This window comes from Dermacentor albipictus, chromosome 2 (assembly GCF_038994185.2).
Source record: "Dermacentor albipictus isolate Rhodes 1998 colony chromosome 2, USDA_Dalb.pri_finalv2, whole genome shotgun sequence".
Taxonomy (NCBI): domain Eukaryota; kingdom Metazoa; phylum Arthropoda; class Arachnida; order Ixodida; family Ixodidae; genus Dermacentor; species Dermacentor albipictus.
The window spans coordinates 14,331,496-14,347,390 of NC_091822.1; the positions used below are offsets into that span (position 1 = coordinate 14,331,496).

The window sequence follows — 15,895 nt, forward strand, 5'->3', positions numbered from 1 at the left end:
CAGAAGGAGTTTGTTTCATCCTGATGGCGTAATTAGCTTCTGGTGAGTCGCTCAGGTCCACCAACAGCAGACCCATGAACTACGCGACAGTGACATATAGGTTTAACCTCCGCTGAACCTGATCGGCTCAAACTGTATGTGCGGATGGCGATGGCTGAGTGCTTTTAGCCAACAACGCTACACCACTTGCCTCCCATCTCTTGCACATCTACAGGGAACGCAACGTCTGGCGACAGGAACTTCTCACGCCATGCACTAGCTCACGATCGTCGACAACCTCGACGCTCTCATTGCTTTCGTCAGCATGATCCCGGCATGCTCTGCATGGAACATTCCTGACGTCACGCAAATGTGGCCTGAGGTGGAGGCAAGGTAGTGGTGAGGTGGTGGCACTGAGGTGGTGGCAAGGTAGGGTGTTCGAGGCAATTAATTAAATTCACTCGTAAAAAATGTGCGCAACTCTCATACCTGCTTTTTTACGACATGATGGAAGTGTTCAGAGGAACGTACCCAGCGAATTTCATCGAACTCCGTTGGCATCGACAAGTGGCCGGGGTTGCCCTCTAAGGGGCCCGCCCCCATGCGGAGCAACAATTCGCAGCAAGCGCAACCGGTGCGCTCTGGGATGCGGCGAGCGCAGCGCGCCGCCTGCTCGAAGACGCTATTTTGACAGTAGGTGGCAGGAAACCTTAGGCGTCTAAATAGTGGAAAATGGCATATATTTCGGTAGGGGTGCTTAAGAGCTCGTAAATTATCCATGCTTGTGCCGCTGCTCCATAGTATTGGGATTCGTCGGACGATCTCGCCGCTGCCACCATTTGAAGGAGTTGAAGGTCGTAGAGATAAACTCGGCGAACAGGATTTATTTACAAATTAACATTTTGGACAAGACATATATCGCCAGTCTAGCGTTACTCCCATATGGAGCACGCAAGACGACGCATACAGCAAACAGCTTACGAGCACACAGCCACGAGTACATTTCTAGCATGACAACGAGCACTCAGCTCCCGACGACGAGCATCCTCTAGCAGCCGGCAAACGCTGCTTATAAGCCCTTGGTCCCCCCTTGAGTCCCAGTGGACGGAAACGTTCGTCCAGTCATCGTTCGACGTCACCGTTCAACGTGACCGTAGATGACCCGGCCTTTTGGAGGAGCGCGAGGGCTGTTGGAGGAGGATGATGACTCACATACACGTGCCGCACATACACACAGGTGTAAAGGTCCAAAGCCGACGTCAGAGGGCTTCGTAGAACTCTGCTTTGTCCCAGGTGGCGCGGCCGAGTACCACATTCCTGAGCTGACCCCGCGTCACGTGGCTGCCGGTCATCCGCAGTTGTCTGAAGTGCACCCCGTCTGGTTGGATTGGAACACGTGCAGTGGACTGAAAGCTGGTACGTTGCCACCCCGTCCGGCCATTCCTAACAGCTCCTCCATGGCCCGGAAAATCTCGCCTGGCCAGTGCTGGCAACCGCTGGGCAGTAAGAGAATGGCTGGCGAGCAAGACGATGGCATTGCTCTCTGCAACCCCTGCGCAATTGGAATGCCTTCAACCATCTCACAACAACTGGCACAGAAGAGTCGATCCCGGCAACACAATACCGCTCAACGTTCAAACGCCCGGAATTAGCTGTTAACCCGCCAGGCCTCCTATCAAAATTTCAATGCAAGTCACTCAACTGGGAAACCCCAAATTTTGCCACAAACTTTTGTGCCGCCAAAGCGAGCGTTCACGTTCCTCTTGAGTTCGACCAAACCCGACCGTCGCGCTGGACAAGAGTAAAGGTTTACGCAGAAGTAAAGTGAAGGCTCTCAAACACCAATACCCAAACATAACTTAAGCAGCCTACGTTCACGAACAGCCTGTGCTTATCCTATCACAGTGGCGTACTTATCTCATGTACTGCTGCCACTGAACCGTCTGGCCAACTCCACAGGTACGTAAATACAATCGCGCTAGCTTTGTGGTCTCTATTCAGAACGCGTACTTGCGTCGCTTACTGACATTTGTTCCTTTTATCCACACAGGACACGTTCCTTAAACAAACAACCAAACTTGCGTAACCTACGCAACATAGAGGAACCTTTAAACAAATGTGTCTTCTACTAACTAGCTCTACGCACGCGTACTAGAGAAGTCAGAATACGGCTGCCCTCGAGACACACGAGCAACCCAGTCATAAACATTCTGCTTCCTTCCGTCCGCACAGGACACGCGCTAATGGACCTAAGAGCTCTTCTCAGTGCAAATCACGCACTTACTGAATACCTACGCGCTCAACCTTAGAAAATAAAAAACACATAAAAAAGAAGGTTAAATAACACACACGCGCGTTACGATAGGCCTCTCAACGATAACCTTGACACTCAGGTTACTCACACACACAAAAAGAAAGCCTATCTACTTATTAATGAACACCTCGCGATACTACATGTTTACGAAAAAACGCGTCTTTCAAATCTCCGAGCTTCTCAAACAAAACATAAACAAAGCTCATGCTTTTACATATTGAAAGAAACTTAAATCGCGAAAATTATCCGATGCTCAAAAAATAAAACAAAACAAAACGTTTTACTTCTACGGAAGCTCTCTTGGCCTCCCGTGCCAAACGTTTACGTCTCACTCATACTTTGAGCCGTACTCGTGGTGGTCTCGGTTCGAAAGCTACTCTGGCTGCCGAGAGAACAAAAGGGCGGACTCACTATCAGCTACCCCAAGACGTTACGGTCTCCTGCCAATTTGCGTCCCCGCGCCCCGCTTTCAACATGACCTCGACTGACCGCGTCGCTACTCCTGTCCTCGATTCGTCTTGCCACCTTGCGCTCCCTCGCACTACACGCTGAGCTTCGAAAAGAACTACGGAACGACGAGGAATTGAACTCCCCCGTGCCCTTTGTCCGCGTCCGTGGAGAACATGCTTCTGGGTCCCCCTTTGACCGGTGGCTCGAACGTGTTTGATGCGTCAACATCTTCCGTGACGACCGCACCTTTCTTTTCCTCGCGCCCTGCCCTTTTGGGTCTCTCGCCGCCTTTGGCGGCGCTACATTAGTCACCGCATTCCTATCTTCTCGGCGCTTTCTCTTTGCATTTCCTTTCATGCCGTCTTCTCGCGCCTCGTGCTAGCCGTTACACATTTCGTCGGCCCGGATCGGTCTCTTACCCGCACATTCTTAGTGATTAATAACTAAATCACCCCTCTCTTGGCTAACTAGACTGGCGGAGAGCCGCACCGATCCGTGAACAATGCAGTTGTCTTCACTTGAGCTACGGAGCTCGCCATCCTGAGAACTACTCTCAACTGCATCGTCCAGCTCGCACATCACTTTGGCACACAGATCTGACTCGACATGGGTGCTCGCGTCTCTCAAGTCCGCAGTATTCTCTACTTCGCTAGCAACCTCGTCAACTTTACATGCAACGCACACACGCGGTGACTGTGCCAATTTGTTCGCAGCTGGCCTAGCTGTCTCTACAGTCCTCTGTTGGCACAGCACCTCGTCGCTTTCACTATGGCCTTCAACAGCCTCTGCTGCCACTAAGGCATCGTTAACTGCTAGCACTTCGAGTTCACTTATGAACGTGCTGCTAATCTCGCAGGTGCTACTTTCCTCGGCTTTCGACTGAAATCTGCTGTCTACTTCCTCCCACTTTCACTGCGTCCAGCCTACAGATTCCTCAAGCCGCTGTTGACCTCGTGCGTTTACCTGCTGCAAATTTTGTATGTGTTCCTTCACTTCTGCAATTTCCTTTTCAACCTGCTGCCGTTTTTGGTCACGCTCTTGGCGTTTCGCTCGCGCTCTTGGCATTCTTGCTTAATTGATTCCTGTTCCTGTCTTTTTCTTCGAATTCGGTTACCTAGGTTTTCGATTAGTTTCAAATCATTGCTACTTGCGAGAATGGTTTTCCGAATTTCTGCTTCCGTCAAGTACTTCTCTACGTCTACCTCGAGCTCTTCACACAACCACAAGAGGTCAGCTCCTGTCAAACACATCAGTACCTTAGTCGCTACTTTAAGCTTTGGCTCTGCTGTCACACAATACTTGCTGCGATACCCACGCAAATCAAAATACAAGTAAAAGATCCCCAATGAATTAAATCCAAAAACACAGTTAAATTGAAGCCTCCTCAATCTTACAGCCAAACCCAAACGCTTACCCACTGAAGCAGCACCGTATCACCAGTCCTTCTCCGCCGTACCCAGTCAGTTGCAAGAGGTGATCAATCCCAAGTCGCCTCCAACTTGATCAGGATACCGGTCGGTCACCATGTGCCAACGTCCGTCAGCTGCCGTTGCTGTCTCCGAGTCGTAGACCGATTTACGAGCCGTAGGCCAATCCCACCGCTGCCACCAGTTATTTGGATTCATCGGACGATCTCGCCGCTGCCGCCATTTGAAGGCGTTGAAGGTCGTAGAGATGAACTCGGTGAACAGGATTTATTTACATATTAACATTTTGGACAAGACATATATCCCCAGTCTAGCGTGACTCCCATAAGGAGCACGCAAGACGACGCATACAGCAAACAGCTTACGAGCACACAGCTCACGAGTACAATTCTAGCATGACAACGAGCACTCAGCTCCCGACGACGAGCATCCTCTAGCAGCCGGCAAACGCTGCTTATAAGCCCTTGGTCCCCCCTTGAGTCCCAGTGGACGGAAACGTTCGTCCAGTCATCGTTCGACGTCACCGTTCGACGTCACCGTAGATGACCCGCCCTTTTGGAGGAGGGCGAGGGCTGTTGGAGATTATGGAGCACTTATCTATTACTTCACGGTCACCTAATATTTGCCTTTAGTGTCCCTTTAAGCCTTGCGCCGTCAAGTTCGTGAGCGCCCTATAAGTATACCGGTGGACCTGAGCTCAAATGTAAGCAGTTACGAAGATGGGAACTGCTTTTATAGTTCAATTATGACCTTATCCATTTGAAATCAACTACACTGCATGGCGCGTACACAATAAGCAGCAAGCAGCGACACAGCGCTGTGCCAACATCTGTACGCCACCGTACCCGTAGGCTGCTGCTCGCATTCGCTACGGAGATGGGCGGGTCTGTACGTGTCGGTATGCTGACACGTTTCTCAATTTCAGAGATGCACTGTTTACCTCTGCATCGAACGGAAAACAGCAGCATAAAGAACCACCTAGCTCAGTTACCAACGGTGTTAGCTATGGCATCCGCGTTTTCGCGAGGGAACAACATGACCTATAAATGAGCACTTATGCGAGCACAGCTTTCTCTAATAATACTTTATAGCACGCGTAAATTGCGAGTATGAAGGGCTTAAAGGAAAGCGAGAATCAGTAATAAACTAAGAGCCCGTAATATCTCTATCTGGATCACAGTTGTCGTTCTTTAAGTGGTTTGGCCGCTCATATTGAGTCCTCTAAGGGTGGAACAACACGGTGCATATGCGCAGATATGTGTGTGTTACTACGTTTTGATATTTCATATCAGCGATGCAGTTTTTCTCCAATATTTCACAATAACAACGATCTGTGGCTGTAGATGTCAGTGCAATAAAACGCACGCTTCGAAGACTTGAATATGTCAACTGTGTAAATAACGTGTAAAAAGAATGCAAAGAGCAAGCTCCAAGCGCAGAAATCAGCGACAGCAAACTCCAAAGCATCCGTATCGGACAACGCGACTCAGCATGCCTTTATCGACCGCACTGTTTTCACAACAGCGCACTCAGGCCTGCTCATCCAGTAGACGGGTGAGTGCTACATGGCCTCCAGGAACGACATGCTGCGCCAAAAAATCCATTAATAATGATTCGCAATCCAGGGAACACACAGCCAACGCGCACAGGCGCAGGTGCAGAAGTCGGCGCGAGAAACCCCCGGTGCCCTTCCGAAATGTTTTCAGTGGCGTGCGGCAGAAGGAAAAGGCGGATTGGCGGAGAACAGTGCCTCCTGAACACGTGCTGCCCCTAGCGGCCGCTCGCTCGCCCCAGCGCGCCGTCGGAGCTCCTGGACGCCCTGGTGCCGAACTCTTGGAGCACGGAGAAGGAAACAGAATCAGTTTCGTTTTTGCATTTCTGCTCTAGCTGCTGAAACAGTAAAATAATTGCTTGACAAATAATTGAATTCTGAAAGAGGAGAACGCTTTCTCTCCCACAAGATATTGCATTTTATACGAAGAGATAGAGAATGCAAGAAGAAAGGCACGGGAGGTCAACCAGATGGTTTGCAACTGGGGATAGCAAACGCCAGTGTTGCAGTGCAGTGCATTGCGATGCGTCAATAACCTCTAGAGTAGAGCTATAATTTGGGGTGGTTGGTGCATGTAATGAACGGGTAAATAATGATTTGTGTCATGACATTTACCCATGGATAAAGCACATGGAACAAATGGTGTTGTGTGCTGGGTCAAAAAAAAAAAATAAAGCTCGAATTGTTACGTCTCTAAGAGGCTGAATTGAACTTGACACTGGGCGTTCTTTGTTCCCTTTTTCTTTTCGACGGTACACATAGTACTAGCATAGCACCAGGTCCTTTGTCTTCAGTCACCATCCCTCAGTTTGCACACATGCCGGTGCATGTTCGCGATCTTTATTCTGCCGTACAAGCATGTGCGCGCTCACCGGTCTTGTTTTGAGATGAAGCGCCACCTGTTTGCGATTACATCTTACCGCAGGAATTGACAACACATGAGCAGTGAAAATTATGCGTAATCGTTGTATGTCAACGAATGGACAGTTATTGACAGAGACGAGCTATTTTGTAAATATTTTGGGAATGAGTTAAACGAACTACATTACAGTTCAGCAAATCCCGTTCCCTCTTGGGTTAATTGATTCCCGCATTCGAAAATTTCATCCGCCCGTTGTACTTGGATCTATACTCCATCAGTTCCCTTCGATACCATTTGTTGCTAAATGTAAACGCAGTTACGGTCATTATTTCACTCCCTGCGTTTCGGTACCGATTTATAGTGTGCATAATTTTTGGCGCAGAGCACCACTGTCATTCCCAGTGCAGTGCACCAGCACCTGAGCACCGCAAGTTTGTTCACAAGGGCACGTATGCCCATGGCTGTTCGTTCAGTTAAACATAAGCTGTATTATTACCTACAAAGCGCTTAATTTAAGAACATTGCAAACACACGCGTACATTTGCGCATATTATCACCGTTCCAAAGCCCGTATGCGCGGCAAACTGCGAACGGAATAGAGGATGCGTATGTATATTTATGTGATCTGTTATTGCACCTTTTGGTAGAAGGCCAGCTCTCATATTTTGTACGTATCTTCATAATGCGTACAGCTTGCGTGTTGAATAAAATATTGCTAGATGAAACTTTGTGAGTACAAGTGCTCATTCTGACAGCGTGTATAGTTTTCCTCGCATAAATATCGATGTTCGTATAACACAAATACGGGATTCTGTCTGTTTCGTGCAAGACAGTGTAGCTATTGTATTGTAACAGTGATATGTCCGTGAAACTTAAAACGGGGAGCACCTACCGTGTATTAACGGAAGCTTTTGTCGTATTTCTGAAATACGACATACTTTCCGTATTTTTACCTGCAATTCCTCGTATATTGACGGAAATTTTTTACAGTGTAATGTGATAGTGCTATCAGGATTGCACTGCCTGTAGGATCGGATGCCTTACAAACGAACCATTGCGAAGGCACATATTGTGCACTGGCGGTTGTCTCCACCGTGTAGTCGCCATATATATTTACATCATCTTCGGTATTGGCCCAGTGTTGTGTTGCACTGGAGTCTGCCCACTTTACTCGCCATGAAACCGATCGATGGGATGAGAGAAAACTGCATACCGGAAAAATTGTTTATACTGTTCATGCAATCACGCATGCTAGTTGTTACTTACCGAGTATCACTTAGATCTAGCGACACGCAGCATCGAAAGTGTAATTGATACTTCCGCGATGTACTAATTTTGAACAGAACAACCGCAAATGCTCGTTGTGCGACTGATAGAGAGCGCGGCTGAAATTTGCCGTTGTATATTAGGGTCCACCCCTTGATTAGCTCAGCTGGCGGAGCGGCCACCCCGGGAAGCCGTTGGGCCTCGACTCCATCCCCGGACCATCACCAGCAACGTTTCGTCAATTGCGAAGCTTTCTTTCTGAGAAGCACTTATGGGTTTCCTTTGTAGCTGCGTGCTACAGTGAGGCGGATGGCAATTTTTTCGTTGAATCATGTCCATCAGCTCATACAAAGACGTGCAAGTATGTGAAAGTCGCGGCGTGGTTATATTTTATCATTTGCATGTTTTTTGACCAGGGTGAAAATAAAAATTTTAGACATCCTTTCAGAAACAGCAACATTTCCACATGTAGCATGTTTAATGCAATTATTGTCTTCCTCGTCTTTGGCAGAAATGGTTCCGCAAGTGGAGAAAGCAGAGAAGTCTGGCAGTTACGGCACCGGACAGCCCCACCCCGCAGCGCAATGGCCAAGGTTTGCTTCTTTAATGCAGAAAGCGTTGCTCATCATTTTCTTTGGAAATGCCGTGGTTGTTCGCTTAGTTGAACTACGGAATAGGTGGGCCAGGTATATAAAGGAAGCTCGAGCGCTATTATATATCATCAATGTAGTAAATTCAGTCTTAAAGGGATCTGGTGGGGTGATGCGGACATCCATGCACAAAAATAACACAGCGCGAAAAACATAACCAATGCAAGTACTCAAAAACATTCGATATATATATATATATATATATATATATATATATATATATATATATATATATATATATATATATATATATGTTGTTTCAAACGTAGAATCGATTTACTTACAGTGAAAAGGGTAGAGCAGACATGGGATGGTCCGAAACAGCCGATCAACTAAAACCGTCATGCCGCTTCTCTCTCTTCTACGCTCCTCCGATGCGGCGTTACATTTTCCACCAGGGTGTGCGAATCGCTGCCGCCCTCGTTCAGCGCTCTAAGATCAACGAACATGTGGTAGCGTACGCAAGCCGTTCTGTAAGCAAGCCTGAATGGAACTACTCTGTGACGGAAGAAGAATGTCTAACAGTAGTATTTCCCGTACAGCGGTTTCGCTCGTTCGTCTATGGTCGCTCGTTCACCATCATCATAGACCACCATTCTCTGCGCTGGCTGGTCAGTCTTCGTGACCCGTCCTGTCGCCTCGCGCGATGGGCCCTTCGTCTACACGAATATGCGTACACCATTTCGTACAAGAGTGGCCGTCGACACGCGGACGCGGACTGCCTTTCTAGGGTGCCGCTACGTACGACGGATTGCGAAGCCGACAACTTCAATCACCTTATCGCTTCCCTTTCGCCTGACTTTCCCGATGCCTTGACATTCACTGCAGATCAGCGCAGGGACCCAAGCTTGAACGCTCTTTTCTCTGTCACACAAAGGCCTAAAACCTCAGGTCGATTTTGCGTCCTAGATGGTCTTCATTACAAGAGGAACTTCTCAACGACGGGCGCCTGCTTCCTACTAGTGGATCCGGAATCTCTGTACACATCTGTTCGGCGGATTACGCACGATTACCCGACCTCAGGTCACTTAGGGACCGCGCGAACACTTAGTCGTACCAAACATTCTACTTGCCTCAACTGCGCAAAACACTTGACACCTATGTGGCCAGTTGTTGTACGCAGTGCCAGAGCTACAAGCGACCTACCTCAGCTCCAGTCGGTCACCGGCAGCCAGTAAAGCCCCCCAGTTCCCCTTTTCAAAAAGTCGGCATAGACCTGATCGGACTGTTTCGCGTTCTTCAAGAGGTGGATCATTGTGTGTGCTGACTACGCGGCATTGTGAGACGGCCGCTGTATCCTCCGCCACTGCAGCCCAGGTTTTCCAGTTTTTGGTGCATTCAATCACACTTGGACACAGGCTGCCTCTCGTAATAATAAATGACCGTGATCGCCTATTTATTGCCGATATTGTGCAAGAATTACTGCGTTCGTGCGCCTGCACGTTCCGACACTCAACAGCTTATCATCCATAAACTAATGGGCTCACCGAGTGCACAAACCGAACATTGATGAACATGCTATGAATATACGTCGCTTCGGACCGCAAGAACTTGGATGAAGTATTACCGTTCGTGACGTACGCTTTCAACTCTGCGAAACACGAAACGACCGGTTTCAGCCCTTTCTGCCTTCTTTATGCGCGCCCACCTCGTCATACGCCCGACACGATTACTTCTTTTGTTATCCGTGACGATTTGTCTATGGCGCAGACTGTTTTGTGTCGTCGTCGACTTGCTCGCTTACGTACATTGGCCGCGCAAGGCCACTCTAAAACACGCTACGACAGTCACCACCAGCGTGTGCGTATGTTCCTGGCGACCTCGTGTCGCTGTGGAGTCCAATACCCAGATGTGGCTTGAGCCAAAAGCTGCTCGCCCATTATGCGGGGCCGTTCGTTATCCTCGATCGTCTAAGGGAGGTGAACTACACGTTTACACGTCTCACTTCCAATGGCAGCTGTACACGCAAGATGGAGGTGACGCATGTTGTCCTCCTGAAGCCGTTCGCACGCCGGAAGCAAGAGTGACTCGCCCGGAGGGCTTCGTCTGGGACAGGAGGAATGTCACAAAGGGTGACTGCAAGGAAAATACGCGCCGAACGGGAGTGTAGAAAGAGGAGGACGACGTTGCTCCTACGATTTGGACGGTTATTGTGCCTCGGTGGATTAAGGATATCATGAGAAGCCAACACTGCGAAGGTCGTGGGTTCGCTTCCCACCTGCGGCAAGTTGTTTTTTCATCCACTTTCATTTCCATTAATTTATCGTTTCTTTCTTTAATTTATTGAGCACAAGTAATTTCCCCTATGATATGACTGTATATATATATATATATATATATATATATATATATATATATATATATATTCTTCACAAATTCTCCAGTTTGCTTACAGAAAACCAGAAACCAGAAAACCAGCATGCGCCTGACTGAGCCCATGACTCCTGTACAATATGCGCTCCAGCCAAGCAATCAACATCGTAAGAATAAGGAGAAAAGAGAAAAAGAAGGGGGGCGGAGTTGAACAAGAAATTCATGAGGCAAGTTCGAGAAAAACGATTTGCACTGCAAGCTAAGAAAAGGAAGCTCACCATGTGCAACTATGAAAACAGCATGAGCAACACAGTTTGGGTGAATAAAAAAAAACGTAATTAATCATATTTGTAGTACTGCTATTTCAGTTCTTAACGTCACGATTCGCAACTCAGCTGACTTGTGTGCGGAGACATTCGGGAGCAAACACAGGAATCAGGAAACAAAAAGAGACATAGTTCTTTACTGTGTGTCACGTATAAAAACGCTACACTATTTATTGGGCTCAAAATGGCATGAATAAGCATTTAGAACGCAATTAGTATCAGCACACAGAATTCGCAAGAAAACCGCACATCGCACCAACGAGCTATGTTTGGTTACATATAATTCTTTTATGCAATTTTATTGAGGGCGATGGTTTTATTATGTCTAACGTTTCCTTTTTTTCATTTAGGAGCTTTGGAATTTTATACCTCAAGCTTTGCATCCCATAATTAGTTCTAATCTGTGGTAGCTTATAGTTAACCACACGAAAGTTGCGGTCTGTGGTTGTTTGAAGATAGATAGACTAAAAAGTTTCTCAGTTTGCTTTAATTTGCGCCCATTATAGTGCACCCATTGCAGCGTGAACATATGAAGTGAGAGTTTTTCTGCATAAAGAAGATCTGGTGGAACTAATTTATACCTCATTTTATATGGAAGTATGGTATCATTGAAGCCGATGCATTCTAGAGCCCGAACAGCGCTCTTTTGTAAAACATCTAGTTTATTTCACTTTGTCGTCGTTGTAGAGCCCGATATCACTAAATAGTATTGTAGCTGGGACTGCTAATATATATATATATATATATATATATATATATATATATATATATTGTGCGACAAGGTTTAGGGGCAGTCAGACTCTGCATCATTCTGCCGAGTGAGCGCCCCACCACCAGGCCCCAAAATGGTGCTGATGAGTCTGTACAGATGAGAATACGAAGCGTATGAATAATGGTCACACTACCTTCCCCGCGCGCGCAAGCGGCCAGCCTGGCCGTGACTTAGGCAGGAGGGAAACGCCGAACGAATCGTCTGAGACGCGTAACGTGAACGACATTGGAACCACGATCACGATGGTCCGAAGAAATGTCTACGTGAGTAACGCGATAGTTCACGGGGGATGTTTGTTCATTAATAATGTAAGGTTCAAGGAAGCGGGATTTAAACTTGTCACAGAAACCGGGTGGCTGAATGGGCGTCCAAAGGAGCACTTCCTCTCCAGGACGAAAGGAGACGTCGCGACGAGAGATGTAACGTTGCTTGCGATCTTGCTGACTGACTTCTGTGTTGAATCGAGCACGTTGAACGCATTCCTCAAGTCTCGAGACGCACTGTTCGGGTGTACTGGCCAAAGTGTTAGTTGGGGCGTTGAAGAAAGCGGCGTCTATGTTGAATGTCGCTGAACGGACGTATACTAGGTAGAAAGGTGAGTATTGTGTAGTTCATTGTTGTTCGTAGCGGTGTGGTAAGCAAACATCACAAAAGGTAAACGCTTGTCGCAGTTGTCGTGGTTTGGCCCGATATACATTGATATCATATCTGTTAGTGCGCGATGAAATCGCTCTTTTAAGCCATTTGTTTGAGGGTGATATGCGGATGTCGTCTTTTGAATTGGGCCACAAGCTTCGAGCACTTATTCGATCATTGTTGACATGAAAGTTTTGCCGCGGTCACTTAACAGTACAAGAGGTGCACCATGACGCTGCACAATAGCATCCAGAAAGAAGTCGGCAACGTCTGAGGCCGAACTAGAGCGTAGAGGAGCGGTCTCTGCGTAACGTGTGAGATGGTCAACAGCTGTAACGAGCCATGGATGATCAGTCGGCGTTATGGGCAGAGGGCCGACTAGGTTTATCCCAACGATGGCATAGGGTCTCTCGGGTCATGGGATGGGCTGTAAAAGGCCAGCAGGAGGCGACGTTGGTCGTTTCCGCCGTTGACATTCGACGCAAGAAGTGACGTACTTGGCCACAAAGGTAGACACGCCTGGGTAAAAGAAATGGCTCCTAACGTGGTGGTATGTTTTCTGGAAACCAAATGGGCATCACATGGGTCGTCCTGAAAGGCTTCAAGGACTTGTGTGCGAAGCGAAAGTGGAAGAACAGCTACCCAGCGGTGTCCGTCGGAGTTGTAAGTGTAGTGGTGCAGCACATCGTTGTCGAGCTTAAATAGTCGCAGTTGTCTACATAATCTGACATTTGGTGCAGCAGTAGTTCCGCACAGGCGTTGGATAATGCTGTTGCAGTAGGAATCAGAACGTTGACGCGAGGCGAGCTGAGGGACGCGATTGGAAGATAACGTGCCAGTTACCGCTAGGGGTAATAAAGGAAGTGGAGACTTAGTCTCATCATCAAGTGGCGAGCGATGGAGAGATGTGCTCGAAGATTATAGTAACAGGGGGCAGCGAGAGAGAGCGTCGGCATCTTGATGCTTTTTCCCAGACTTGCAACAATGTCAAAATCGTACTCGTAATCGGGACACCAAGCGACCAAGGCGTCCAGTCAAATTTTTCATTGATGACAACCAGCATAAGGCGTGGTGGTCGGTTATGACCGTGAAGTGGCGTCCATAAAGATTTTGTCGAAACTTTTTCATGGCCCAAACTACTGCGAGGCATTCCTGCTCTGTGATCGAGTAGTACTTTGCGGCAGCCGTTGTTGTGCGACTGGCATAGGTAACAACTCTCTCTCGTGTGCTGGTATCACGCTGTAGAAGGACAGCACCGATCCCATGGCCACTAGCGTCGGTGTTCAAACAGGCTGGCGCGTTCTCATCGAAGTCACAGAAGACGAGGCTGATTAATGGTTCCTTGAGGGCTTGGAAAGAAAGTTCGCAGTCGTCTGTCAAACGGAAAGCAGTAGCCGACGTCAGCAACTTGTGCAGTGGCGACGCCATGGTTGCAAAATGACTGATGAAGTGGCGGAAGAAGGATGCCAGGCTCAAGAAACTTCTTAATTGTTTTTGAGTTTCAGGGCAAGGGAGGCGAAACATGGCAGCAACCTTGGGATTTGGTCGAACGCCATCTTTACTAATCAGGTGGCCCAATAATGTGATGTTCTTCCTGGCAAAATGGCATTTCTTTGGGTTGAGTTGGAGTAGAGCGTTGTAAATGCATGTGAAAACTGCGTCCAAACGCTCAAGGTGCTGACAAAAATTTGTATAAAAATGACCATGTCACCTAAATAACACAGACAGGTCTTCCATTTATGGCCGTATAAAACTGTGTCGATCATGCGTTCGAATGTTGCAGGAGAATTACATAAACCGAAGGGCATGACGTTGAACTCGTAAAGTCCGTCTGGTGTAGGGAAGGCTGTCTTGCCCTTGTCCGCTTCGTGCATGGGTATTTGCCAGTACGCGGATTGGAAGTCTGGACTTGAGAAATAGTCTGCACCTTGGAGGGAGTCAATGGCATTGTCTCTTCTTGGCATCGGATATACGTCCTTGCGCGTGATCTTATTAAGTGTTCGGTGATCGACGCAAAATCGTACAGAGCTTTCTTTCTTGCGGACCAACACAACAGGAGATGAGCAAGAACTGGAAGATGGCCGAATGATGTCTCTTTTGAGCATGTCATCAACGTTATCCGCAATGATTTTCCGTTCTGCGGAAAACACGTGATCAGGGCGGTGGCGTACTGTCGAGGAGGAGGAGGAGGAAGTAAACTTTATTGCCCTAGAAAGAGTAATTTAGCGGTCTGGCCGGATGTCTACATCTTCTAATGGTTGATGCCCATCTCCGGCCTGCATGGTTGGCGCCCCTATTCCTGGGCACCACTGAGCGTGGCTGCTCGTCGGGCATGATCCACCAGCCTCCGTTGGAGGCTAGGGTCGCCGCTGGAGAGCACGCTCTCTCACGGCTCCGCACTCGGATTTTCTATTTTGTGGAATGCCTTATTCGTATTACACTCCCATGTGATGTGATAAATTGTGGGTATTGCGCCACACCACGGGCATGTGTCCCTGTATTGACCTGGGAACTTTTTGTGTAGTTTATGTAAATTTGGGAAAGTTCCTGTCTGCAGCTTTCGCCAGTAAACTGCCTGTTCTTGAGTGAGTGTATTGTGAGGTGGGGGATATCTGATCCTCGTCCCTCTATGTTAATTTAGTATGTCAGAGTACGTTGGGATCACTGTCATGATGTCCTCAGGATCTCTGTTTAGGCCCGCTCGGTTTGTATGCTCGCGAGCGATCCTATCGACCATTTGGTTGCCCTCAATCTCAGTGTGCCCCGGTACCCAAAAGATGGTGTGTCTAATGTGTTTATTCTGTTGGCCAGCGCGGAGGAAGATTTGGAGCGCTTTTAGACCAATTCTGCCGTTAATGTAGTTTCGACATGCTTCCTTGGAGTCTGTTAGAATTATAAGGGATCTATTTGTGCGGTAGCCCTCCACAGCTGCTAGAGCAACAGACATTTCCTCTCCCTCGGTTACCGTACTATCCCGTGCCGACGCGCAAGCGATTTCCCTATAGTCCGAGCCTATTACTGCCGCGACGACTCTTTGTTCTTTTTCCCTTCGTTCTCGAGGATATACCGCGGCGTCCGTGTATACCGTGTTCGCCTTGGTTCCTAGGTATTTTTCTACATACTTTGCCCTAGCGTTCCGCCTGGCTGTGTGTAAATTCGGGTCCATGTTTCTTGGCAGGGACCCTACTTTGATGGTACTGCGATACTCATCGGGTAGGTTTGCCGTTCTTTGTTCTTCCCTCTCAATTTCTTTATGCCCCAGTTTTTTTAGGAGCTCTCTGCCCGTGGTAGTCTGCTGGAGTCTGAGTAGCTGCGACCCTAATTGTGCTTCTTTGAGCTCCTCGAACG

The 15,895-nt window shown here is 48.0% G+C and overlaps 1 protein-coding gene across 22 annotated transcripts in view; it reads left to right on the forward strand.

The window, feature by feature from the left end:
* The window catches only part of LOC135910907 (inversin-like), a 686,529-nt gene that overhangs the window by 542,246 nt on the left and 128,388 nt on the right, over positions 1-15,895 (forward strand). For 15 of the 22 annotated variants that reach the window (XM_070533476.1, XM_065442979.2, XM_065442973.2 and 12 more), the window contains one exon: positions 8,362-8,443. The exons of the other annotated variants lie outside the window; for them this stretch is intronic. In XM_070533476.1, coding sequence (XP_070389577.1) covers positions 8,362-8,443 — 82 coding nt within the window. The remainder of the gene's footprint in view (positions 1-8,361; positions 8,444-15,895) is intronic. 22 annotated transcript variants of the gene reach the window in all.